The sequence below is a fragment of the Aegilops tauschii genome, chromosome 7, assembly GCF_002575655.3.
Source record: "Aegilops tauschii subsp. strangulata cultivar AL8/78 chromosome 7, Aet v6.0, whole genome shotgun sequence".
Taxonomy (NCBI): Eukaryota; Viridiplantae; Streptophyta; class Magnoliopsida; order Poales; family Poaceae; genus Aegilops; species Aegilops tauschii.
The window spans coordinates 7,707,650-7,733,528 of record NC_053041.3 but is presented as its reverse complement, the minus strand read 5'-3'; the positions used below and the strand labels follow the sequence as shown (position 1 = coordinate 7,733,528).

At 46.9% G+C, this 25,879-nt stretch overlaps 2 protein-coding genes and 1 pseudogene across 2 annotated transcripts; 2 read left to right on the top strand and 1 right to left on the bottom strand.

Annotated features, from left to right (window-relative positions):
* The window catches only part of LOC109734477 (MLO-like protein 1), a 38,326-nt pseudogene extending 34,050 nt beyond the window's left edge, over window positions 1-4,276 (top strand).
* A 12,737-nt stretch (window positions 4,277-17,013) lies between these two features.
* On the top strand, window positions 17,014-22,357 carry LOC109734475 (putative disease resistance protein RGA3). The gene is made up of 3 exons (XM_020293683.4): window positions 17,014-17,875; window positions 18,113-21,658; window positions 21,751-22,357. Exon 2 carries the CDS (start codon window positions 18,140-18,142, stop codon window positions 21,608-21,610), a length of 3,471 nt encoding a protein of 1,156 aa, XP_020149272.1. The 5' UTR covers window positions 17,014-17,875; window positions 18,113-18,139; the 3' UTR covers window positions 21,611-21,658; window positions 21,751-22,357.
* Window positions 22,358-22,573: 216 nt separating this feature from the next.
* Window positions 22,574-23,927, bottom strand: LOC109734476 (probable carbohydrate esterase At4g34215). The gene is made up of 2 exons (XM_020293684.4): window positions 23,131-23,927; window positions 22,574-23,050 (listed from the first exon to the last, which is right to left on the bottom strand). Exons 1-2 carry the CDS (start codon window positions 23,767-23,769, stop codon window positions 22,841-22,843), a joined length of 849 nt encoding a protein of 282 aa, XP_020149273.1. The 5' UTR covers window positions 23,770-23,927; the 3' UTR covers window positions 22,574-22,840.
* Between the last annotated feature and the right edge of the window lie 1,952 nt (window positions 23,928-25,879).

Below are 25,879 nucleotides of genomic sequence, written 5' to 3'. Positions count from 1 at the left end.
ATTGGGGGAAGAAAGGAGATTGGGAAAAAAAACATAGTAGTGGCGCACGGGTGACTGGTGCGCCATTACCAGTTAACACTAGTAGTGGCGCATGGGCTGGCTGGTGCGCCATTAGCATTTTTTTTAAATTATTACTAGTGGCGCACTGGGTTAGTGGTGCGCCACTAGCAGTTGACACTAGTAGTGGCGCATGGGGTGGCTGGTGCGCCATTAGTAATTTTTTTTTTAAAAATATTACTAGTGGCGCACCGTTGGTCTGGTGCGCCACTAGTATCTTTCATACTAATGGCGCACCAACACATGGTGCGCCACTGCTATATAGTAGTGGCGCACCACATGTCTGGTGCGCCATTAGTAGCCATATCATCTATAGCCCTTTTCCTAGTAGTGTAAGGATTTTTTTTCCTTTATCACATATTAAAATTCGTAAAAAATAAGAGCACACATGTCTTTTTGATTCAAACATTTCAAATTCCATTCATATTTTTAGGATATCTTACGTAAACTTGAACGGAATTTGAAATTATACATAAAAAACAACCTAAACAAACTACTCCTCCATGGAAAGGTCAATGACCTCCATCATGCCGCCGTCGCCTACGTCATCATCGTCGCTACCGTCGTCGCTCTGCTCCGCCTTGAGCGCTGCCTCAACAGTCGCCAAGGCCGCCGCCTGCTCCTCGGCCACCCGCCCAGCCGCCGCGGCGGCTTCTTCCGCTGACCGCGCCAGGGCCGCGAGCAGTCCGGGCGTGTCCTCCGCGTCGCCGTCCTGTCGGAGCGCCGCCACCTCCGGTGGGATCACGGCCTCGGCCGGGGCTGGTGGGGCGGGGCCAGGAGGCGGGGCGCACCCGCGCCCGCGCGGGCGGGAGGGCCCGGCTTCGCCTGTGATGTCGCCGACGGGGAGCCCACGGGCGGCGCGCTTGAAGGCGCCGATCACGTCGTTGAACCGCTTGCCCCTCCAAAATCGGCGGCGGTTCCTCCGGTTGAACCGCCCACCCGGGTGCGCGCTCAGCTCGGCGTTCGTCGCCGGCGGGCCCTGCGTGGGGTAGCCGTCAGCGGAGATCCTCCACGGCCGCGGCACCTTCGCCGCCAGCGGCACGAGCAGGCCGAACCGGAAGAGATCTTCCGTCTGCCCTAGTGTCAGGCTCGAAGGCCAGACACTAGGGCAGACGTCGTCGTGGGGGCGAGAGAGGGATGAGATGGACGGGCGGTGTGGACGACGGGCGGTGTGGGCAGGGCGGGCGCGACAGGACTAGATTTTATAGCCAGCGGGCGCGGGGCGGGGCATTAACGATGGTAGGTGAGAGGCGCGGCAGGCGAGGAGCCGGCAAGCGGTGGCGTGCGGAAGGCGGGGAGCCGGCAGACGGCGGCGTGCGGCAGGCGTGGTCTGGGGGAGGGTGGATAGGGACGGGGGCGCCGTGCGGCAGACGATGCGCGGTAGTCGCGTTGACTGCGCGGTTGCCGCGTTGATCACGGGCGGGCGGGGCGGCCACGTCTGGACGTTTGATTTTTTTTCCAGTCGGGCGGGCGGGACCTGTATTCGTATACGTATATGCTCCGGCATTTTTTTTCCAGGCGGGCGGGTGGGCCGACTCTTTTCAAAAAATGCCCATCATGCCTTCTTTTCTGAAGAGGTATTGGGCAATCTCAGCCGTCTTTGTATTAGAGGGGGTCCACCGAAGCGGAAGTGACTAGCTTCAATTAATTGGCAGTGGAGGTTCTTGCTTTGGTCTTTGCTACTCCTGTTTTCCGTTTTCTTTTCCAAGTGTGGACTTCTCCTCGGCTCAAAATATTTGGTATTTTGTATTTGATAATCAGTTTTTTGACGCCTTATTTGATATTCAGTTCCCACCTTTTCTTCTCTTCCACCTTATTTTTATCTAATAGTTTATTCCATGTTTACTTGGCATGTAGGGCATAGTTCCAATACTTTCAGCTGAAGCTATTCATCAGTTACACATATTTATCTTCGTGCTGGCGGTCACTCATTTCCTTTTTAGTGCTATTACAGTTCTTCTAGGAATTGCTCAGGTACCAATTAGAAAACTCAAACTCAAACTAAAGTAGTGATCTAAACACTCTTATATTAGTTTACAGAGAGTACTTATTCTATCATGCTTATGCTAAAAAAATTGTTGCTGGTTGTCCAGACGAGAAAGTGGTGAAATTGGGAGACCAAAATCCAAAGAAATGATGATAGTCGTGAGATTCAGACACATTTCAAATTTGATGAGTGATGAGTTCACAGATTTTCCTCATTATAAGGTTATGTCATATTATTTCATTATGAATGTTTGGTCGTAACTTGCAGCCCCTCGAATGATCAAGCATGTTCAAGAATTCAAATTTATTCAAGACCACTTTAAAGGTGACAAAAAACGATGGAAGACATTTGGTTGGCTGGTATTTTATCTCTTGATCTTTAAGTGTCAATAAAAATGTATATTGTAATTGTTGTTTTCTATAATTGAAGTATAAGATAATCAATTGTCATTTTAGCGTTCCTTCTTCAAACAATTTTATGGATCTGTCACCGAGGAGGACTATACAACAATGCGACTTGGTTTCATCATGGTAATCATAACTAGTTGTCATCAAATAGAAGTCGCTTTCAAACTTTTGAGCATGCCTTGTTAGTGGATGAGATTTAAATGTTCTCCTCCCCTTTTCACAGAAACACTGTCGGGGGAACTTAAAATTCAACTTTTACAGTTACATGATTAGAGCATTGGAGGTTGATTTCAAGAAGGTTGTTGGTATTAGGTAAATAGTCAATGCTACTACCACACAATATATGGCATGATGTTCTTCTAGTGGTTATATCAGTTATCAGTATACAAAGTAACTAATTAACCGGCATGTTTTTTCGAATGCAGCTGGTACCTTTGGACTGTGCTGATGATATTCCTATTGTTGAATGTTCAAGGTATCTACTTTATGTTGTGTCCTACTTACATATTTAGCATGAATTATTGTATCAATATATTTTTTTGCTAAGTTTACTAAGTAATGTTTTGTTGCTTTATGGAAAATATAACTTCACTATATGGTTGTAGGATGGTATGTCTACATTTGGATATCGGTGGTTCCATTCATTGTAAGTAACATAGTATATTGTCCATGACAAAAAAATGAAAACACAAAATTTTATTTAGTTTCTGCATGTTTTCAGGACTTTATTTTCTTTTTGGTATGGATCCGGTTAAAGGCACAACCTTGACATGAAGTTATGCATTTGTTTTGGCAGATGCTACTTGTAGTTGGAAGTAAGATGGAGCACATCATTACGGAACTGGCTTATGAGGTTGCCCAGAAGCATACAGCAATTTGTGGGGAATTAGTGGTAGCTCCTTCAGATGATTTCTTTTGGTTCCATCGGCCTAAATTAGTCCTTTTGTTGATCCACATCGTCGTCTTCCAAAATGCATTCGAAATTGCATTTTTCTTTTGGCTCCTGGTAAGACAAAATGTTAATTGGTCGACCATCAATAGAGATTAATTTATATTTCATAAAACTATTATAAAAAATGATGTATTTACAGGATTATAAGATATGGACTTGATGGTCCTAAATTGCAATCTAATAAGTACAACTAGAACTAACTCTTAATTTATGAACCTTGCAGGTAACATACGGCTTTAAATCATGTATCATGGGAAAACCAGCATATGTTATTACTCGAGTTGTCATAAGGTACAACAACAAAAAGACACTATCGTGCAATAATATTTCAACACGTCTTGAGAAGCAGCATACTCATCACTTCTTTATGTTCTTTTCTTTTCAGTGTCATTAGCCAATTCATATGCGGCTATAGTACCCTACCGCTATACGCCATCGTCTCTCAAGTAAGTCCGCTTAATTAGATGGATATCATTTCAGCTTCTCATTAGGATTTTAGTTAATGCACACTTTAATTCGAAGTATGATTAGCTGACGCCTGAGTAATATAGAGTTCTTTTCCACAATTAGATGCCACAGTATAGGCATTTACTGAAATGATCTAAGTACGACCTTTGGATATGTAATCTTATTAATTTCATCCCGCTATTATTGCAGATGGGGAATTCATTCAAAAAATCTATAATTGATGAGAATGTGAATGAAGGCCTTGTCAACTGGGCTGAAAAGGCAAGGAGAAGCACAAGAGTCCCAAACAGAGCAGCTATTGATGCAAATAGTTCATCAATTGATTAGGCAAATGGCGGCACATTTGAAATGGCAAACACACCGGAAAAATCATCAGTGGAGCAAGGGACTGCTAGGCTAATTTAATTGCATACCTAGGCTTTAGGACCCCAGTAGGGTACGAATATGTCCACACTAGTGGTTTAGCACGACTACATGCATGTATCTATGAGAGGAAAAGAAGATAATGATATCAGCATCAAAAGTGAAAATTTTGAAACTTCAAAATGTTTTTCTCTCTCAAACCATTGGTCCAATTTACGATCCGTTTTCATGGTTGATTTCTGTCTTAGAAGTTGCCACCCAGTGTTTTACCCAATGTGTCGACACACATGTACATGATATACAGTAGGACATTTTAATCAGTATCTTTGTTTTTTTAGCAAGGCACGTGTATTTTGCTAGTCACGAATATAGATTAAGAGAGGCAGGTTTTTTTTTCCCGCTCAAGCCTGAAGTGAGGGTTCCCGCAAATTATCAGATTTCAAGGGAGGACACGACAGGGCCAGCGAGGCCAAGGCGCTAGGTTCCGGCGGCCTGCCAGCCTGGATGGAAAATTTTGTCCACTGAATCTTGAGGCGGCGGCAATGCGGCATCCGCATATGCATTGCTGTTATCTCGCCCAAATTCTCCTCATTCTTTTTTGATATGTCTCGGTATCATCGGCAAAGAAGAGAAAATGACCCCAGTGTTAAGTTTGTTGTTTTATGCAACAATGCACATGCATTCAACTAATCAAACACAAAAAAGGGCAAACCAACCATGCATAGACCAAAGAAACTAGATCTAACTTGAGGAGTAATTAAGCACCATATAACTACTCACCAGCTCCTGAAGTTTCACCATAAACTGAGTACAAATTCCCAAAAAAGTTTATGTCTACAACTCAAGTACTAGTACATTTACCATCACTACGATGTTTCTAAAATAAAAGCACGACGGAGGCTGAGGTGGCCACGGCCACGACGGAAGCCACCACGCCACTCCTCACGCCGACGCTGCCATTCTCGTCGTCTGCGGCGGGGTCAGGCGAGTCTGAGTCTGGCGAGCTGGCGGGCCCTGGCGGGCTGTCGTCGTCTGTGTCGGAGTCATCGTCCGACGACGACGAGGACGGCGTCGCGGCGGATGAATCATCCTCGGGGTCGGCGTCGCCGCCGTCCGGAGTCTCGGCGGCTTCGGCTTCGGACGGGCTCGACGCGGAATCCTTGGATGAACTGGCCGGGGCCTTCGCCGACGTGGCGCCTTTGCTCGGCGACTCGGCGCCGGACCCCTTCGCGGGCGCACGGGCGGGCGTCGCTGTCTTGGCCGGTTCAGCCTTCGGAGTAGCCACGGACGTTGCGTTCGCCGCCGTGGGCGCTTTCGCTGTCTTTTCGTTGACCGAAGCAGGAGCCTTTGCGGAGGCCTTCGAAGGTGCTGCCGCTGAACCGGACTTCGCGGAGGCCGCCGGAGCCGGAGGCTGGGCGGCGAGCGCCACGACGGCGAGGAGGAGGACGACGAGGCCGACAGAGTGTGCCATGGCGCGTCGCCGGCGGAGGGGGGGCTTTCGGAGGAGCCATGGCGCTGGAGTTAAATAGGTTGACCAAGGGGGAAAGGGTGCCGGCTAGACCGCGAGACATGCACGGCGAAGACGGTGGCTTTTCTTGGGTGGGTCGGCGTGCTGCGTGTGGTGGTGGCGCGCGCCAAGCGGCGGCATGCGTGCATATGCTTTATGTGTTGGGTGAATGTACCTTTTTTTTTTTTTGAAATGGAACACTAAGATTCCATAGATCACACTGGTCCAGCTAAAGTGCTGGCCAACCGGACGCTTACATCATCTGGAAGGTCCTCAGACCAAAACTCCTGAACTACTTGGCGACTAGCACCAAACGCAGCTAAAGCATGAGCAAGATTATTACATGCCCTCGGGGCAAAAGAGAAAGAAACACTATTGAAATTCAGCCAGGCAAATGTACGTATTTCCTGAAACAAGATTCCCGAGCCAGATCAGCAGTATTGCTTCGCAGTGCATTGACGAGCACTTGACAGTCAAGCTCCACCTCAACATTAGTCATGCCCCAGTTTGACGCTGCTTCAGGTGCCATAGCACATGCTTCCGCTTCTGTTCGCACCGGGGAGGCCACATGACGCAGATAGCCAGCTCCGGATCCTCGGATGTCACCATCGTGGTCCCTGATAACAAAACCCCAGCCGCCAGTACCCTGTGTTACTGAAAAAGCACCGTCGCAGTTAATCTTCAGGCGGTCGCCCTCGGGCCTTCTCCACACCTGGGCTTGGGTGAATGTACCTTGGGTATATGGAATTATGGATCAGTACTATTTCTGGACCATTACTGTATCCTGTCATCCTGCTAGATTAGATTACAGTGACTCATCCAAAAAATAAAAAAATTTGAGCACAACAAATAGAATAACGATTGATTTTTCTTAGGCTACTCATAGTGGGGAGTAAATTAGACTAGTAACGTACATATGTTACTACCTTTATAGTGGGAAGTGTTATAGATGTAGTAACATACTCCCTTTGTTTTTTTTACTCCGCATATAAGAAGTCAAACTTCATAAAGTTTGACCAAATTTATATACAATATTATCAGCTTCTACAATACTAGGGATATACAACATGAAACTTAATTCAATAACGCATCTAATGATATCAATTTTATATTATAAATATTGATATTTTTTTCATACAATCTCAGTCAAACTTCACTATGTTTGACTTCAAACAAATCTTATATGCGAACTAAAAAGAAACAGAGGGAGTACATATCTTCATTTATTGTTTTGTAGACTTATTTTGTATTGAGAAGCGCTATGTGATGGTAACATATTATGTTACTCTATTTGTCTATCTCTTCTTTAATTACATGACACATCATTTTTTTTGCTTATGTGATATCTATATTACTATTTATGTTACTCCCACTATGACTAACCGTAGGACCCAGTTATATTTTTGTGCACTAGTGAGCATTGGTTGAGCGGTACAATTAAACATAAACTGTGTTGTGCGATTTGGATCTGCCGATTTCGACGGATGGCTTTCTTCCTCCTCTCACGATTCATTGTTCATCGTCTTCCTCCCTACATTCTGAACCATAGTTTTATATAGCGCATTATCTTGGCGCTAGGGTGTTTGAAGGGGCATCACGCTAGGACATTTAGTGTCATTTAGTGCCATTTATCGCACTATAGCACAATTTAGTGCGCTAACGCTTTGGCCGCTATTTGCCATAGCGGGTTATTTAAAACTTTGATTTGATGTGAACTGAACAGCCCACAACAGGGTCGACTCTATGTTTTGGAGGCCCCTAGGGCGTTGTTGACGACTTAGGTCCCTAAAGCCATATGTTTCTAAGAAAAGGTCCCTAAAGCCATGTAATTACCGAAAAACAAGCTAAATACAATGGTACCACTAGTACATTATGAAATCCCAAGGACAAACTCCCAATATAAGCAAATCACAGTGTATTAGGTGAGAAGTCAGCCTCTTACAAGTGCAAGACATGCATGCTACAATTGCTAAAGTTAAGTAGAGTGAAGTGTGTACAGTGAAAAGAAACATGCGCATGGGAATATTGGGATTGGCTATTTGGCCTCCATTGTGGTACTGGTTATGATCATGGATTGTCACAAGATCTATATGAACATGCATAAGCTACCTTGCTTGATGAACATTGCAGTAAGCGCGTTGAGCAATGGTGCATGGTGTTCTTCCTACTGGTTTCCCTGAAATTCCCATTTCCTTCTTGCTGTTCTTCCTACTGGTTTCCCTGAAAACCACCTAAAATGCCTCATCTCTTAGTGACTTAACAAACAAAATTATGTTTTCTTTGATAATCCAATAATACTTACCAAATAAGTCATCTTGTCGGTCACTGGTAACAGGTTCATGCCAAAACCGGATGCAAAAATAAACCGATTCTCATCACCGATGTGTCACCTGTCTTGACCGTTTGTGATATTGTTTATACACTGACTTGCCAAATCCCACCTGCAGGTCAATTGTAAGGTTAACACGGCCTTTTATAATCAAATCCTTTTACAAATCAACCCTCCCTTATCCACTCTCCACTTAGTCTTAATTAACCATCCTCGCCGCCTTCCTCTCCTTCCCATGACCCTTCCTAGTCCTCCCTCTACTCTCCCCGCCCCATCCAAATGGGCCAGCCCCAGCTTTTCTCGATGCCTCCACTCCATCCTTGACTCTACAATGCCCTTCTGTCGTGCTTCATGTTGTCGGCAATGCCACGGAGGACCACCCCACTCACTGTGGCAGCCGTAGTGGTGGAGTTCCATTGTTGGGTCGACCGCGCCGGTTCGCGGTCGTAGTCTGTCATTCCTACCAACATCTTCGACCTCGGTAGCGGCCACGGTGGTGAGCTCCTTTCCTTTATATCAATCATATATATTGTATGGTTGTGTTCCAAGGATGATCTAATTAAGTGCTAGACAACATAGTAATGCTACAAACATGGTACTCTGACTACTTCATGTGTTGGTTCATTCCACGCTGAAATCATAAATTTGATGCAATTAAGTGCTATGTGTTAGGAGTTTGCTATAATAGTATGTTAAGATTTGGGGCTCCATGTTGTAGGAACGTCTACACAAAGTTTTGATCATTTTTAAATTAAAAAGTAAGACAATTCTAGTATGCGAGGTAAAAATAATGTAGGGACTGTTTCATTCTTACCTTCTACCTGTGTGCATATTCATTCTACCATGTGTATGCATGTTAATTCTGCATTGGTATTAACTTAGCAATGTCTATATATGTATAATATTAAGTATAGAAAAAGAGTATGTTGTTTATTTCATGTGAATAGGGGACAAACACACATCATTGTGACCTTTCAGGGTACGAAATCACTATTTTTGTAAGAGTGTTTTGTGCAGTGCAAATTGACATTTTTTTAAGAAATGGAGGAGGACCCCCGGCCTCTGCATCTGGATGATGCATGCAGCCACTTTATTAATTATTCGCACGAGACCTTACAAAGTCATAAAACAGTAAGACTAAAGCCACCGTCTAGGCAACATCTGTCGCTACTCCTATCTAGTTGATGTAGGGATGCTGATAGTCTGGGCCTAATACCAAACAGACTTCGCAGCTAAACCTAACATCTAAGACCTGAGGACCCAATCAGGACGCCTTCCGGGTATGAGGCACCCACTAGTCCGGCGCACTCCTCAACCAGGACGCCTGCCGTGTATGAGGCCGCCGCAGCCACCTGCCACCAATCCATCTTCAGTGTTGTACTGCTGCATCTACCTTGCTCGGTCAAGCTGTCGTCGATGCCACCACAACGCAAGACAACGCCACCATCCCGCGCACGTCCATCATCACACGCCCACCGGCGAGACCACGCTGCTCCATTACACCAAGACCCGCCGTTGTCGACGTGCCAGATGCCACGCCGCTCCTCCGACGCGAAACACCACCTGCTGTCGCTGGTGGATGCAAAACAGAAGGGAGTACCATCTGAGCTCGAACCTCATTTCGGATAATTTGAGGGAGATTTGCTGAGGTTGCTATACTCCTCTCGAGACACATTGTTGATTCTTCGATGTCAGGACATTTTACTTCCCCAAAACAAATTATCTTAACACTTAATTGAGTATGTCGCCCGTAGACGTTTGGACATATGACAATGTACGTATGAAATGCAATGAAATTATGGTGGATGCGCTTATATATTGAGAGTACATGTAACTTTATGTTGTAGTGCATCTTGGGCCTGCACTCTGCACTCAATGTAGCCCCAGGTTGCCTAATAAAAAAGTGCCATCACTGACCCAGAGGCACTGATGTGCCAACGCGACACATCAGTGGTGACTACTTTTGGCTGGTCAGTTTTATCTGGGCATGTAGTGGTGACACTGAGAAGAAGAGAACAATACTTGAAAGTGAAAGGTGTGCATTTAAGTTATTGCGCTGGCAATGCAAGTATTTAATTGAAGGAACTAGAGTTGGTAAAATTTCTAATGCTCTTAGCTTGATTGACTGGTGGCTGCATGCTCTGGACTGTATTCCTGATCGCCGAAGGCATGCTTTCTCTCCCCTGATCATGATTATTTCGCGACGCATATGGGTGGAGCGAAATGACTGCATTTTCAATCTCAAAGCCTCGACGTTCGTGCATACATGCGATTCCATCGTTCGGGAGCGGCATACTCGGCGGACGGCTGGCATCAAGGGCGTCCAGTGGCTGGGTGATCACCGCTAAGAAAAGTTTATCCCGTCCATGCCTTTGCTGCTTTGCAGCTTTCAATCACTGATCCTCCAGTTGTAATTTCATCCTTATTTCCTTTTGTCGACTTTCCAAGGTGAGTCTCTTACTGAATCTTTTCACCACGTTTTGAGGTTTGCTCCCTTCTTAATGAATGAAAGTAGGGATCAAGCTGGGTAGTCCTCCGTCCCAAGATATAAGAACGTTTTTGATACTATAATAGACAAGGGCTATGTTTGAGCAGTTTGGTGGCGTGTGGCGCATACCAAGTCGTGGATGTCGAGAAGAACAAGTTTGTACATTGCGATACACTACCTAGCGGAACAGGGGAGAAGCTGTGCATAGAAAGTACAACTATACTACTTTGTATTCCCTCCTTTCGGAATTACATGTTGCATGCATGGGCGTGTTTAAACGCGTTTTTAGTTCTAGATACATCTATTTCTATTTATTTCTGCGATAAGTAATCAGACTGGAGGGTGTAGTAGTTTTGTCTTCGGGTAATGCTAGGCCTACAAAGGCTTCTCTACACATTTATCGGACCTGCAAACTTGGAGGTTTAGAGCATCTATAGCCGGGCACCCCATACCCCCCTCAAACGCTTGGATCCACGGTCCGGTCGGTGACCGGTCAAAAAACCTGACCCAGACGGGCACCTCAAACGGGCCTCAAATGCCTGGGCTGACCGACATCCCTCATATCCATCTCAAATGTAGGGCGGATATAGGAGGCTTGAACACGATCGGCGCGTGTCCGCATGTCGGACTGACGATGGGGTCCCAATGGAAAACACCCAGAAACCCGACGGTCCGACGGGCGTCTCCTCCTGTGGGGTGAGAATGTTGTGTGTCACCGCTCTTGCTCGCCGTCCGAGGGCCAAAGTCTGGCTATTTAAGCTGGACGGCGTCCCCCCAGCCTAGCCACATCCACTTCCTTCCTCTCCGTGCCGCTAGCCCGAACCCATCGACCTCTCTTCGGCTTCACCTCACTCTTCCCACGCCATTCGGTTTCGCCATGGCCCGGCAAAAGAAAACGATGTATGCTATGCTCACGCCGGAGCGCCGGTTCCAGATTGAGGAGGAGATCCGGGCAAGGCGCGCCGCCTACATCGCAACAGGCATGCCTCCAGACTCACCGGAGCCGGAGGAGGAGGAATAGTTGCTTCCGATGGAGGTGGCGGATCCGGAGCAGGACGAGGTGGAGCAGCCAGAGGAGGAGCCGGCGCCGGTTGCAGGCTTCGACATGGAGGGCACCATGGCAAAGTTCGCGATCATCCAAGTGGCGAAGCAGCATGCCATCCTGGAGTCCATCCAGGTAGAGTCCTATATCGAGAGGATCGGCAATTCATCTGGTAGGAACAGGTGGGGACCGACGCACTTTTTGCTGAACTTGACGCGGAGGAGCCGCAGTTACGGCTGCCGCCCATGTACCCAGATCTAGGCACGGAGATAGTGGGCATCTCTGAAGAGGATTAGGGTAGTATAGTTTATTTGATCAATGTAGTACATGAATTTTCTCGTTTGTATGCTTTGTAAAGATTCAAGGTTTCAAGTACGAGGTATTCGGACACAGAGAAGCAAATTTAAGATGTGATCGATCACTGCCCGTCTGGTCATGTCCGTGCGGACATTTGGGTCTCCAGATTTACTGTCCCTAGATGCTCTTAGCATTGGAAAATCGAGAAAGCTAAATTCCTGCCGTCTGGATTCTGCAACAGATCCAAACACCTTATATGCCGTCCATTTCAGATCGTACGCTCGCGGACAATCCCCACATCCTGATCAAAACTGCCGCATTGATTGCCACATATCACGCGGGTATGCATGCATGCGATGGGAGCGGCAGCGATTTGCATGCATGCGTGTGGCGTGAGCTGATTTTTTAGACATGCATGCACATTGCAACAAAAATGATGACGTCATCAAAAATTCCTTCAAAATTCAAATTTCAATATGTTTTGTAGGTGCAAACTGTCGGCCTGATTAAAAAATCATTTTCACGTAAAAAATCTGTCGCGACGAGACCTTCAAACTAGATCCATGTTGATATGTTCCGACAAAAAAAACTCAGGTCAAAAGTTATCAGGCCACGCTAAGTAAGTTACCACGTTTGTGCTACATAAACTACCAATTTGCATCCCCGCAAAAAAAACTACCAATTTGCATCCCCGCAAAAAAAAACTACCAATTTGCAACAGGTCCAAACGACCCAGCAACCGTACGATCCGCATCGGCCACCAAACGGCCTGGACTGGCGACGAGGGAGGGCCGCGCGGACGGGCCCCACCTGCCCTCCCGCGAGGAGTAAATCTAGATGCGCTCGTCTGCGACGACGAGCTCGAAGGAGCGGCCGTTGTCGTCGATGGAGAGCAGCACGTGCTTGCGGTAGTCGCGGATGGAGACGGAGGGGAGGACAGAGACGGCGTCGGTGGATGCCCCACGGCTGCTCGATCTCCTCGCTCGTGGCCGAGCTCGAGCCGTCGACGGCGTCCGTGGACTCGCTCCGGCGAGCCGCCATGGATCCCCGCCTGCTGGCCAAGCATAACCCGGACAAGCGGATTCGCATAGCGTCGTTCGGGGCACTGCGGCCGCTCATCGCACTGCTCAGAAGCGCCAGCCCGTCCCCGTCGGCCAAGCAGGAGCCACAGCAGCAGTGCGGCGCCAATGCAGTTCTCGACATGCTTGCCGCAAAGAAGCTACTGCCGGCGAGGGGCATACTGCTACAGTCCGTGCACGCGCTCCCGCTGCCGGTGGTGCAGAACCTGCTCACACTAGAGATGACCTATGGTACACTGAAGAAAAGAAAAGAGGAGTGTTCTGCATTGGATCCATCCTCTGCTTTGCTCCCTGCAGCTGCTTATACATATCATTTTGTTCTGCACTCATGTTGAGATACCATGGTAACATCACTAGTTTTGAAGAAATTGCAGTTTTTGGCCTCTGAAGAAACTGCACTTCGCAAGTTAGCAGCGGCAACAACAGCTATTCGGTGCTCAATTAGAGTACCAATTCAGTGTGAATCGTTCCAATTAGAGCGCCAATTGAGCATCGGCAGCATCAGCTAGAACATGCTGGAGTACAAATGCGTCGTTTCAGTTCAGAAAATTCAGTTTTTTAGTGTTCTTTTTTCTTAAGAAAGGGTACGAGACCAAGGTCTACTATTAGTTTTCAGAAAATTCAGGCTTTCATTGTTCCATTTTCTCTCTGTGAAATGCAGCTTGGTAAATTAAGAGTTAAATTCAGTTTCAAGAGATAAATCGGAGGGACTGTAGATGCAGTTTGTGTCAAGTATATGTCCTGTTATATTTATGAAAACGCTAAAAACTGAACCATCCCGATAACTTCTATGTAAATAGCATGATAATTTAAGCTTCACAGAGCTGATAACTTGGATATAAATACTGAGGGTAATTTTAACCCGGGGAATAAGTTGTTGAAAAACACCCCTGGTAACTTATTTGTACATCACATGGTAATATACACATCGCAGACCAGATAACTTAGGTACAAAGACCACGATAACGTTGACCCTTGAAAAAAATTGTTGAAAATATACTACGGTAACATCTGTGTAAAATAACATGGTAATATAGGCTCCTGGACCTGATAACTTAGGTACAAACACATGATAACTTTGACCTGGAGAAAAAAGTTGTTAAAAACATACTACCAATAACTTCTCCGTAAATAGCATGATAATATACGCTCCCGAACTTGATAACTAAGATACAAATACCACGATAACTTTGACCCATGAAAAAAAGTTGTTGAAACCATACTCCGGTAACATCTGTGTAAATAACATGGTAATATACGATCTCGAACCTGATAACTTAGGTACAAACACAACGATAACTTTGACCCAAGAAAAAAGATGTTAAGAACATACCACGGATAACTTTGTGTGTAAATAGCATGATAATATAGACTCCTGGTCCTGCTAACTTAGGTACAAACAACACGATAAATCTGACCCGTCAATTTTTTTATTGAAAACATACCACTAATAACTTCTCGTGCAAATAACATGATAATATAGGCTCCCGGACCTGATAACTTAGGTACAAACACCACAATAACTTTGACCCGTGTAAAATGGTTGTTTGGAAACATACTCCGATAACATTTGTATAAATAACATGGTAATATAGGCTCTGGACCGGATAACTTAGGTACAAACACCTCAATAACTTTTGACCCATAAAAGAAAGTTGTTGAAAACATACTCGGTAGGATCTGTGTAAATAACATGGTAATATACGCACACCAGAGTTGATACCTTATTTACCCCATGCATGATAACTTTTGACACACACAAAAAAGTATTCGAAACATGCCAACATGGTATCTAGTTCCGAAGGTCTCGCAGCGGTGGGTTTTTTTTGTGAAAACAGATTTTGGATCAAACAGGCGATTCGAGCGACAAAACATTTTGAAATTTTAAAACAAAAAGAATTCATGATGACATTAGCTTTTCTGCACTTTTAGTGCATTTGCATGTGGGGAGAAGTTGGAAGAAGCCAATTTTTATGTCCGAAATTTGCCTATGTAAACATCATGGTAACTGATGTATCATATACGTGATAACTGGCATACCCTATGCGTGGTAACTTTTACCCAAAAAGAAGTCGTCGGAACATATGAACATGAGATCTAGTTTTGAAGTTCTCACCGCAACGGTTCTTTTATGTGAAAACAATTTTTCAATCGGAGCGATGGTTTGGCCTACGAAACATTTAGAATTTTTTGAATCATGAGGGAATCTATAGTGATGTCATTAATTTTTTCTCACATGTATGTAATTAAGTTTTCTTACAAATGCCATGCACGTACATGATGAAGAAAAAGAAGCATTAATTACCACATGCATGTGGAGAAAAACGGACTGCACGCAATCGCGAGTTTGAACGGGCTATATGTGCAACGTCCGGATCTATCGCTAAAATCAGGACGTCTGCGAGTTAGCACTGTCCGAAAATAAATAGATGCTCTTTGTTGATATCCCACTTCACAGCTCAAAGACTCCTAAAAAAATTGACAGCTCAACGAGAGAAGCGATTCAGCGACTGTTATGATCCGTCCGGATGCAGGCGACTGCCCAAGCGTTTGCTTCTTATTATAGCTACTAGGCAGCACACACCGCACTTACAGGTGGCCCTCGATCTACACCTTGACCCGATCGTCACTGTAATACTTGGAGTACTCTGGCTGACCTGCGGGCCCCAACTCCCATATATTTCTCTTCAGATGACTGCCTTCTCTCAAGCTTGCACTGCGTTGGTTGACGGAGCTTCAGTTTCTTCAGTTCCAACCTGCCCCTGTTGCCTTGCACAGTTGCGCTGCAGCACCCCAGATAGTTGGAACCTCTGGGCCTATGGGGTACCAGATTAATGACCCTTGCACTCCAGCACCCAAAGAAGGTTAAATGGAAAATTATTTGTAGTAACTGAACAGTTAGACACCATCTACAGTGGATGGTCTAAAGAAGGTTAAATGGGAAAAAAAATACACTTCACCACACTAACATGTTGGTAAATGATAAAACGATCTTAAAACAGTTGCGCACAGGCAAAACAGAGTATTTGAAAGTATATAGGAAATTGTAGAGATATTCAACAATAGTGATATATAGCTATAAATCAGTGAGGGGCCACCAGTAGGTACACATATCAGTCAATATCTAACTCCACTTGGTTTCACCCTCTCACTCCAGCAACCACACAATTCCATAGCAGCCTTTTTTTTTTTTTTTTGAACTGAAAGGGATTTCCCCCCGCCCCAACTTTTTGAAAGCCAAGGCAAACCATTGAAAACAAACTGTTAAATAGCGCTCGGCGACAATTGGAGAGTAGCTGCCACAGAAGGAAACACTCAGGGTTCTAGAGACTACCCTATTACAGGCAAGATGCATATTGAGTCTCCTGTACAACGGAGTTCGGCAAACAATTGCATGCTGTCTGCACAGGAAGAAATCCGGTCAGCTGACCGTAAGTAGCACATTCTCTAGCAATAGACTGAAACTGAGGACCGGACATCTTGTTTTGAAACTGACATTTTTGCGCTGCAGATGATTAATCTTACTCTGTTGCCCTTTATAATACAAGTTAACTTATGTGCTCCAGCAGCCATTGTTAGCACTGATATTTATTTGGTGATCTAAGCAAAGAGAACCTTGGCTCAGTGGTTGGGCATGTGGTTGTGCAGCCTAACGGCCCGAGTTTAATTCCTAGAATTGACAGGTGATGCATAGAGGTTTTCCCCCATTTATTGAGGATCAAGTTTGGTGTGTGGTGAAACCACTCATCAAAAAATATCTTGATATTCATTTAAAAAATTCTAAGGACCATGTTTATCTTGGTACTCATACTAAAAATGGCCGTATGCATCTCTAGTTGGTGCAGAGGCCGGGGAAATGAAATTCTCCCCCTACTTTGTAAGTTCTTTGTGTAAATAATTAATAAAATGACTGCATGCATCGTCCAGATGCAGTGGCCGGGGGTCCTCCTCCATTTCTAAAAAAAATAGAGTAGAGAATTGAGTTGCACTTGGCCCGTTGCGTCGTGAAAGGAATTGACGCAGGAGCGCCTCTTCAGAGCTTTCTTGGCCTGACATAGGCAATACATTCCACACAAAAATTCTTCCTGGTTATGAGATTTCTGGTGTCTTCCATTTCAAAAAAAAAAAATTATCTGGTGTCGATTTGTTCTGGAGCAGTAACTGACAACAACATCTTGCCTATTCCTGCAGAACAGTGAGTGACACAAGTGAGAACAAGTCTTCAGTCTTCAGAGCAGATGCATCGATGTCTAGCTTATTGTCCAATCGACAAGTTGGAAAATGAAATGATAATGGTACAGGTAATTGTTCGTATATGCAAGTTGCAAAATAAGCTCAAAGCTAGTTTGAATGTCGGTATTTCAGTATTTATTGAATGAAAGGGAAGTGTTGTCGACCTAAATACAACATTTCCACACCCTTTCCATCTTTATTCCCTTCCACTGCCTTTTTTCTGAGAAAAATGTTTCCTTCCACAGTTATTTGTACTAACTGAACAATTAGACGTACACCATCTACTCTGGATTGTCTTACGAATATTAAATAAACTCAGAAAAAATAATTCACTGCACTAACGCAATGGCAATGCTAAAAGGATCTTAAGAAACAGTTGCGTATAAGTAAAACAGAGTATTTGAAAGTATATAGAATGAAGGAAATTATAGAAATATCCAATAATAGTGATGTATGGTTGCAAATAAATGAGGGACAGTCTTCAGTCAATATAGCTCTTGGATTCCTTGATCTTATCTCCATTTGCTTCCATCCTCTCTCCAGCAACCACACAACTCCATAGTAGCCTTGGCTAGCGAGAGACCTACACAGGGGCGGCGAAGGAACGAGCAGCCGTACGCTGCTCTTTCACCAATCTGGACAAGATCAAATCTGGACGTTGTTGAGGTGAATTCTCTTCTCAATCCTTGGCCTTGTTTTGCTCTTCTTCGATTGTTCATCTTTGTTTTTTTAGCTGTACAGTAGGCAAAACCCCACTGGAATTTTTGTGTATGTATCAAAAAGTATGTACAACAGGTCTATACACGAGTTATACAAGCTAAGCTATTGTGGAACTATAAAATAGGAGGATTACGAGGTTGTTCATGTTCTGCAGTGCTTAATCTCTCTTCTTTCCTGCTGCAGTTTCTTATTCCTCCGACCTGCAAGATCATGACAGAGTCGCTGCTTCTTCCTCTAGTGCGCGGCGTGGCCGGCAAGGCTGCAGACGCACTTGTTGAGACCGTGAGCCGCATGTGTGGCCTCGACGATGACCGCCGAACGCTGGAGCGCCATCTGCTAGCCGTTGAGTGCAAGTTGGCGAATGCCGAGGAGAGGAGTGAGACAAACAGGTATGTCAAGAGCTGGATGAAGGAGCTCAAGTCTATCGCCTACGAGGCCGACGACGTGCTTGACGACTTCCGGTATGAGGCGCTGCGCCGCCAGTCTAAGATTGGCAAGTCCACTACCCACAAGGTACTCGGCTACATCACGCGCCACAGCCCGTTGCTCTTTCGTTTTGAAATGAGCAGGAAACTCAAGAACGTCCTCAAGAAGATCAATAAGTTGGTTAAGGAGATGAACACATTTGACTTGGAGAGTTCTGTCCGTAAGGAGCGGCAACATCCTTGGAGGCAAACACACTCAAAACTGGATGACACTAAGGAAATCTTTGGAAGAGATGATGATAAGAAGGTGGTGGTGAAGTTGCTGCTGAACCAGCAAGATCAGCGGAATGTGCAGGTGCTCCCCATATTTGGGATGGGAGGTCTTGGCAAGACAACTCTTGCTAAGATGGTGTATAATGACCAACAGATCCAGGAACATTTTCAGTTAAAGATGTGGCACAGCGTGTCCGACAACTTTAATGTCGTTGCTCTTTTGAAATCCATCATTGAGTTGGCCAGAAATAAAAGATGTGACATGCCTGACACCATTGAGCTGTTGCGAAAGCAACTTGAGGAAGTCATTGGCCAAAACAGGTTTATGCTCATGCTTGATGATGTGTGGAATGAGAACGAGAGGATGTGGGAGGATGATCTGAAGCCTCTTTTGTGTTCTGTTGGTGGACCAGGAAGCATAATAGTAGTCACAACTCGAAGCCATAAAGTGGCCTCTATAATGCAGACCCTTCGACCCCTCAAGCTAGAATGTCTGAGTGAACAAGATTCATGGCAATTGTTTGCACATAAAGCATTTAGCAATGGTGTAGAGGAGCAAGCAGAGTTAGCCCGCATCGGAAGGCGTATTGTCAATAAATGCGGGGGGTTGCCTCTTGCTCTCAAGACAATGGGTGGATTGCTGAGTTCAAAGGAAAAAGTACAGGAATGGAAGGCCATCGAAGAAAGTAACATTGGGGATAATGATGGAGGCAAATATGAGGTCATGCCCATACTGAAGTTAAGCTACAAACACCTGTCCTCTGAAATGAAACAATGTTTTGCATTCTGTGCAGTTTTTCGCAAGGATTATGAGATGGAGAAGGATAGGTTGATCCAACTATGGATGGCAAACTGCTTTATTCCAGAAGAGGGAACAATGGATTTAGTACAGAAAGGAGAATTCATTTTTGATGAGTTGGTTTGGAGGTCCTTCCTCCAAGATAAGAAAGTGGTAGTCAAATCTGCAATCCATCATGGTGACACACAATATAAGACAGTTGTATGTAAAATGCATGACTTAATGCATGATCTAGCAAAAGATGTCACAGAAGAATGTGCAAGTATAGAAGGATCGTCTCAGCAGAAAGCATTGTTAAAAGGTGTTTGTCACATGAAAATGTCAAAGGCTGAATTGGAACGAATCAGTGGGTTATGCAAAGGCAGAACATACCTCCGCACTTTATTAGCTCCATCAGAATCATGGGACGATCATAATTATAATTTTCCAAGCAGATCACACAAGGATATTAAGGAGTTGCAACAGGTATTGGCATCACTAAGAGCATTGCATTGCCCCCCTTCTCCAACTGTCATTTGCAAGGCCATAAATGCAAAACATTTACGATATCTTGACCTCTCTGGGTCTGACATCGTGAGGTTGCCAGATTCAATATGTGTGTTGTATAACCTGCAAACACTGAGGCTCATAGATTGCAAGGAGTTGCAACAGTTACCAGAAGACATGTCAAGATTGAGAAAGCTCATCCATCTTTATCTTTTTGGTTGTGATAGGCTCAAAAGTATGTCTCCAAACTTTGGTCTACTGAACAACCTTCACATATTAACAACATTTGTAGTGGATACCGGAGATGGCCTTGGGATAGAGCAGCTCAAAGATTTACAATGCCTTAGCAATAGTTTGGAATTGTTGAATTTGAGCAAGATAAAGAGTGGCGAGAATGCAAGAGAAGCCAACCTCAATCAGAAGAAAAATCTAAGTGAGTTGTTCTTCTCTTGGGACCAAGAAATAGATGATGGGCCTAGAGATATTGCATGTAATGTGGAAGAAGTGCTTCAGTGCTTAGAACCTCATAGTAATATCCAGAAATTGGAGATATGTGGATATGGTGGCCTAGAAATATCACAATGGATGAGAAAGCCTCAGATGTTTGACTGCTTGAGAGAACTCAAAATGTCTGATTGCCCAAAATGCAAGAGTATCCCTGTAATATGGCTCTCAGTCTCTCTAGAGATTTTGGTCTTAAAGATGATGGATAACCTGACAACATTATGTAATAACCTTGATGAGGAATGTGGAGGATGCATTACCCCTCTGCAAATTTTCCCTAGGTTGAAGAAGATGAGGTTGATTGAGTTACCAAGCCTGGAGATATGGGCAGAATATAGTGTGGGAGAGCCTAGTAATAACCTGGTAACATTCCCAGTGCTTGAAGAGCTAGAGATCAAAAATTGCCCCAAGCTTGCAAGTATTCCAGTGATCCCCAATGTCAGCAACTTGACAATACTTGGAGTTCACAGTATTGCAGTCGGTTCAGTTATTATGTGTATCCATTTAGGCTCCTGGCCATTTCTGGTCCGCTTAACTCTTGGGTCTCTCGAAGACAAACCCATGTTGCCTCTAGACGCCCAGCAAGGCCAAAGTGAAATACCTCTTGAAAAACTTGTGTGGTTGACTCTGGAAGGCCCCAACAGCTTGGTCAGAAGCTCTCGATTGTCCAGCTCACAACTTATGGTTTGGAAATGCTTTTCGTTTGTGGAAGACCTGACGATTGATGGTTGCAGCAATCTTGTCCATTGGCCAACAGAGGAGCTCTGGTGCTTGGATCGCCTCCGCGTTCTGTATATCAAACGTTGTGACAACCTGGAGGGGAGCACTTCATCGTCTGAGGAGGAAACCCTTCCGCTGTCCCTGGAGGAATTGATGGTTTCTGAGTGCCGGAGTGTGATAGCGCTGCCTTCGAACCTTGGGAATCTGGCCGAGCTGAGGAGTCTCTTTGTGAGAAACTGCAGCATCCTGAAAGCGTTGCCTGATGGGATGTGTGGCCTCACTTGTCTTAGGGAATTGAAGATTTGGGGTAGTCCAGCTTTGGAGGTATTCCCGCATGGTCTCCTGGAGCGGTTGCCAGCCCTCGAACGCTTATTCATAAATGGCTGCCCGGAGTTGGGAAGACGATGCAGAGAAGGTGGGGAGTATTTCCAATTGGTCTCCTCTGTCCCACGTAAGTGGATATCACCAGCTTGATTTTTTGATGATGGTGCAAAGTAAATCGGCAAAAGCATGAGCGCCCTGGTAAATAACCAATCTCCCTTGTGTCTAAAACTCTAGATAAATGTTCTCACATTGAATCCGGTGATAACATGATGGATTCGACATATCTGCAGGTCTGAATCTCTGAAAGCATCCGTGGCATGAAGGAGGCAATGGTCAATCTTGCCGCTGTGCGCGCCGTGACCTGGAGGGCCAACCGCCGTCCTCGTCAGGCCTTATTCGGTTGAGGTGGTTTTTGAAGGAGAATGACAGGGTTTGAGGGGGATTAGAACCCCTACAAGTCAAAATTCTCTCCAATCCACTCCAATCTCCTTGAGAGGAGGATTAAACGAACAAGGCCTTAAAGAGGAAGGAGCAGAGGATGCACGCTGTGGGCCGACACATCAACCAGCAGCAGAGGGTCTCTCTCTCTCTCTCTCTCTGCGGAGGGATTAGCGGCCGCAATGGTCATTACTTCTCTCTCTCTCTCTCTGCGGAGGTCCTCTGCAAGTAGTATTTCATTTTTCTCAAAAATACATATAGGGAGTATGTAGTAATGCACGAGCTGGTCGTTCCTTCAATCTGAACAGCACAAGGCAGGTGTGACTCCAACACTCTTACATTTCTTCTACCGTACGAATGTATCGCAAGTTAATTGTGCGGCTCGGCTTGATAGCTATTACTGGAACCGGAAGCAGTTTCATAAGAAACTCATTGATAGATATTGATAGCTCCAGCCAATATCAATGAGTTTGCAACGAGTTACAGACATGAGGCTTCTTTTTTTCTTTTTTGCGAGAAAACATGAGACCTCTTTTCAAGTCCGTGCTGTAGATTCCAATCTATGTCTACAACATTGTATCTTCGGTGTGTAGATAATAAGTAACAAAGTCTGTGCCGTTGAAACAGGCTTCTTTTCACTTTCAGCAGGTAGATAAACATCACAAAGGCCAAGGATTTTCCCTCCGCAAAACGGCAATGTCTGTCGTACTGGTGATGAGACTGTTACACTTGTTCCTACAATGCCAATAACAACTAATGGCAGCAATGATCTGAGCTCGTTGGAGCCTGACCAAAGCAGATCTATTCATCTCTTGTCAACAACTAATCATCACCAAATCAACTCTTCCGTGGAATCAATCAATGATAGTATTCTAGTGAACTCTAGTACTACTAATCAGGCAGGCAGGCACACACACTGACTGATTGCGTACTGGATCATCGTCAGAGCGTGGCGATGTATGCGTCGGCGAGCATCTTGCCGAGCCGGACCTGGGCCTGCGTGGTGAGGTGCGTGATGTCGTTGGCGAGGGGGAGCCCCATGGCGTCCACGTACTTGAGGTTCGCCACCCGCACCGCCCTCTGCTGCTTCCTCACCAGGTCCAGCCACTTCCCCTGCTTATTCCCCTGCCACTGCGCCGTCGCGATCCCAACCTGTTCCAAGAGATCACCGATGCATTCACTCACAGAGTTCACAATGGAAAGATCAATGGAGTCGAGACAGACGAACGGACCTGGATGACGAGGAGGTTGGGCAATGCGAGGTCGCGGCGGACGTCCCGTACAAACGCCTCCATCCTGCCGGCGTACGCCAGCGCGTCCTCGCGCCGCATGGTGTCGGCCTCGCCCTGGAACCACAGCAGCGCGGCGACCCTCCCCGTCCCGGCGCCGGCGACGCGGGCGCGGGCGACCATGCGCTCGTACATCTCGGTGCCGCGGGACCAGTTGGCGATGGGCGTGCCGCCCTGCGCGCAGGGGACGAGCCCCACGACGGCGCCGCGCGGGCAGGCCGGGGAGCGGAGCAGCGCGTGCGCGAACGGCATCCCGGGGCCCACGCCCACCACGTTGCCCGCGTCCACGCCGGCGTGCAGCGGCTCGCGGGCCTCCTCCCAGCGGAGCGACGGGGAGAGGCGCAGCGTGCGCGGCGACGGCGCGCACTCCGGCGGCACCACGCCGTCCCAACGGTTCCCCGACGTGGCCCCGCCCCGGCCCCCCATGTTGGACTGCCCCGCCAGGATGAACACCAGCGTCGGCGCCCTCTCCGCGCCCCCGCGCGCGCTCACCGTCACGGCCGCCGCGAGCAGCGCGAACACGGCCAGCAGAATGGGTAGCGCTCGCCGTCCCGAGAGCATCGTCGCCGCCGCTGGCTCCATGTCCCGGGCGGCAAGGTCCAAGGTGACGGCGGGTCGACGAGCCGGGCCCTTGCTAGCTGCTCTGCTCAGTGCTCACTGGGTGCCACTGGTTGGCAGCACTGGATGGATGCCTGGATCCAATCGTGGGGAGATGATATGATATAGAAATGGTACGGCAAGGGACAATGGCCAATCCGCCATGGCGTGCTACGGTGTGTGATGCTTTCTTGTCTGGGGGCGAGGGACTGGCAGTGGCGGCCGCATGTGTGTCTGTCACGGGCAACCGCGCTTGGCTCGAAACAGGCGTCAAATGAGCTGTCCGAGCTTGGACTCCACTGCACAAGAGCACATGACTAGTACCATGGTGCATTTTCTTGGGACCTAAAAAGACTAGTACTGGCGTCGGAGGAACCAAAAGGCAATGCTGTCAAAAGCCAGACAAGCAAAGAGTAATGGGTGAATCAGTAGAATATAATCTTACATCCACGGATGCCTTTTACAGACTAAGAGCATTTACAGTCGCAATGGGCAAATCCAGCCCGACAAACGCCCGCCGAGGATACTGACCAGTCGCGTCTCAAATATTTGATTCTACAACCGGATACCCTAAATTCATATTATTACATGCAACGTGAAACCTAATCTAACCGGGGGTCGCTCGGTTCTGCCATGGCCATGTTCAGCGGCCAGCTACGCTCCCCGGAGTGTTGGTCTGGTCGCCGGCAAGGTAGAGTAGGACATGAGACACGCGGCTCACGGGACTCAAGGCGTCGCCGTCTCCCATGCACTACTCTTCCTCGTCAGAGCCCGTAACCCGAACGGTGCCGGTGGACGTCAGATCCGTCGTGGGACGAGTCGGCGACTTCCACATGCGGTTGCGGCGTCCGGACTGATGCACCATACGGGGTGCCGGAGAATGTGACTCCACCTCGTCGACGTCCACCGCCGCCTCCCGCGCCCGGTGCCTGGCACGGTGGGCACGCCGTGCCATATTCTCGTCGGACGAGACCATGGTGGGTCCCGATGCTCGGCGCGCCAACAGAGGGGTTGCGCGTCCGCACCGCGTTCGGACACCAGACGAACCTCATCGCCTCCGGCGAGGCCGCGGTGGCTGCCCTAGCGTCGGATCCATGCGCCATTTGGGCGGACGCAATGGATTCCCGACGTAAGGAGTCTGAGCTCTGTCGTGCACGGGCCTCCTCCCGGGAGCGGCGAAGCGCAAGCCGGAAGGCCATCTCCTCCTCGGGACCGCGTGGGATGAGCTCAGGTCGACGGATCTGGAGGTAAAGGACTCGGATCCGTTGCCTGCCATCCCGGAGATGGTCGGAAACCGCGGGAAGTGAGCTCGGATGGCGGAGTGGAGTGGAGAGGAGAGGCGTGAACTGGCTAGGGTTTGGTCCGACGAGCGGATGGGGAGGAATATATGTGGGGTCGGCTGGGCCAGTGTGGGCCGGGTCCGACGTGGCAGGCGTACCCGGGTGCGCCCGGGGCCCCCCATATCCACCGCATATTTGGCCTAGATATGAAGGGTGCCGTTCAGCCCAGACGTTTGAGGCCCATTTGAGGGGGTTGTCTAGGTCGAAAAACCGTGGCCGGTCAGTGACAGGGCGGCCCGCCCGGGCGTTTGAGGAAGTTTGGGGCTGCCCAGTTGTAGATGCTTTAATTCTCCCCGGATTTCATGGGGGGCCCTTTCCTTCGTCCTATTTTTCCGATGCTAAGAGCATCTATAGTCGGGGACACACTAGTGCAGAACCGGGCATTATCACCGGTTCATAAGGCCTTTTAGTGTCGGTTCTGTAACCGGCACTAAAGGGTGGGGACTAAAGCCCCCCGGCCCCTTTAGTACAGGTTCAACACGAACCGCCACTAAAGGGCCACCACGTGGCACGAGCCAGCGCCGAGGGCGGTGAGACCGTTAGTACCGGTTTGTAACACCAACCGGTAGTAAAAAGGTTTGGGGGTTTTGGTTTTATTATTTATTTTTCCTTTAATTTTATGTTTTTCATTTAATTTAGAGATTGTTTTTACATTATTATGAGTTATTAAATCACTAGGTGAAAGAACCGCGGATTAGTTTTAAGTGGATGGATCCTAAGTGATCAAGTAGTATGGATTATTGATAATCCATATT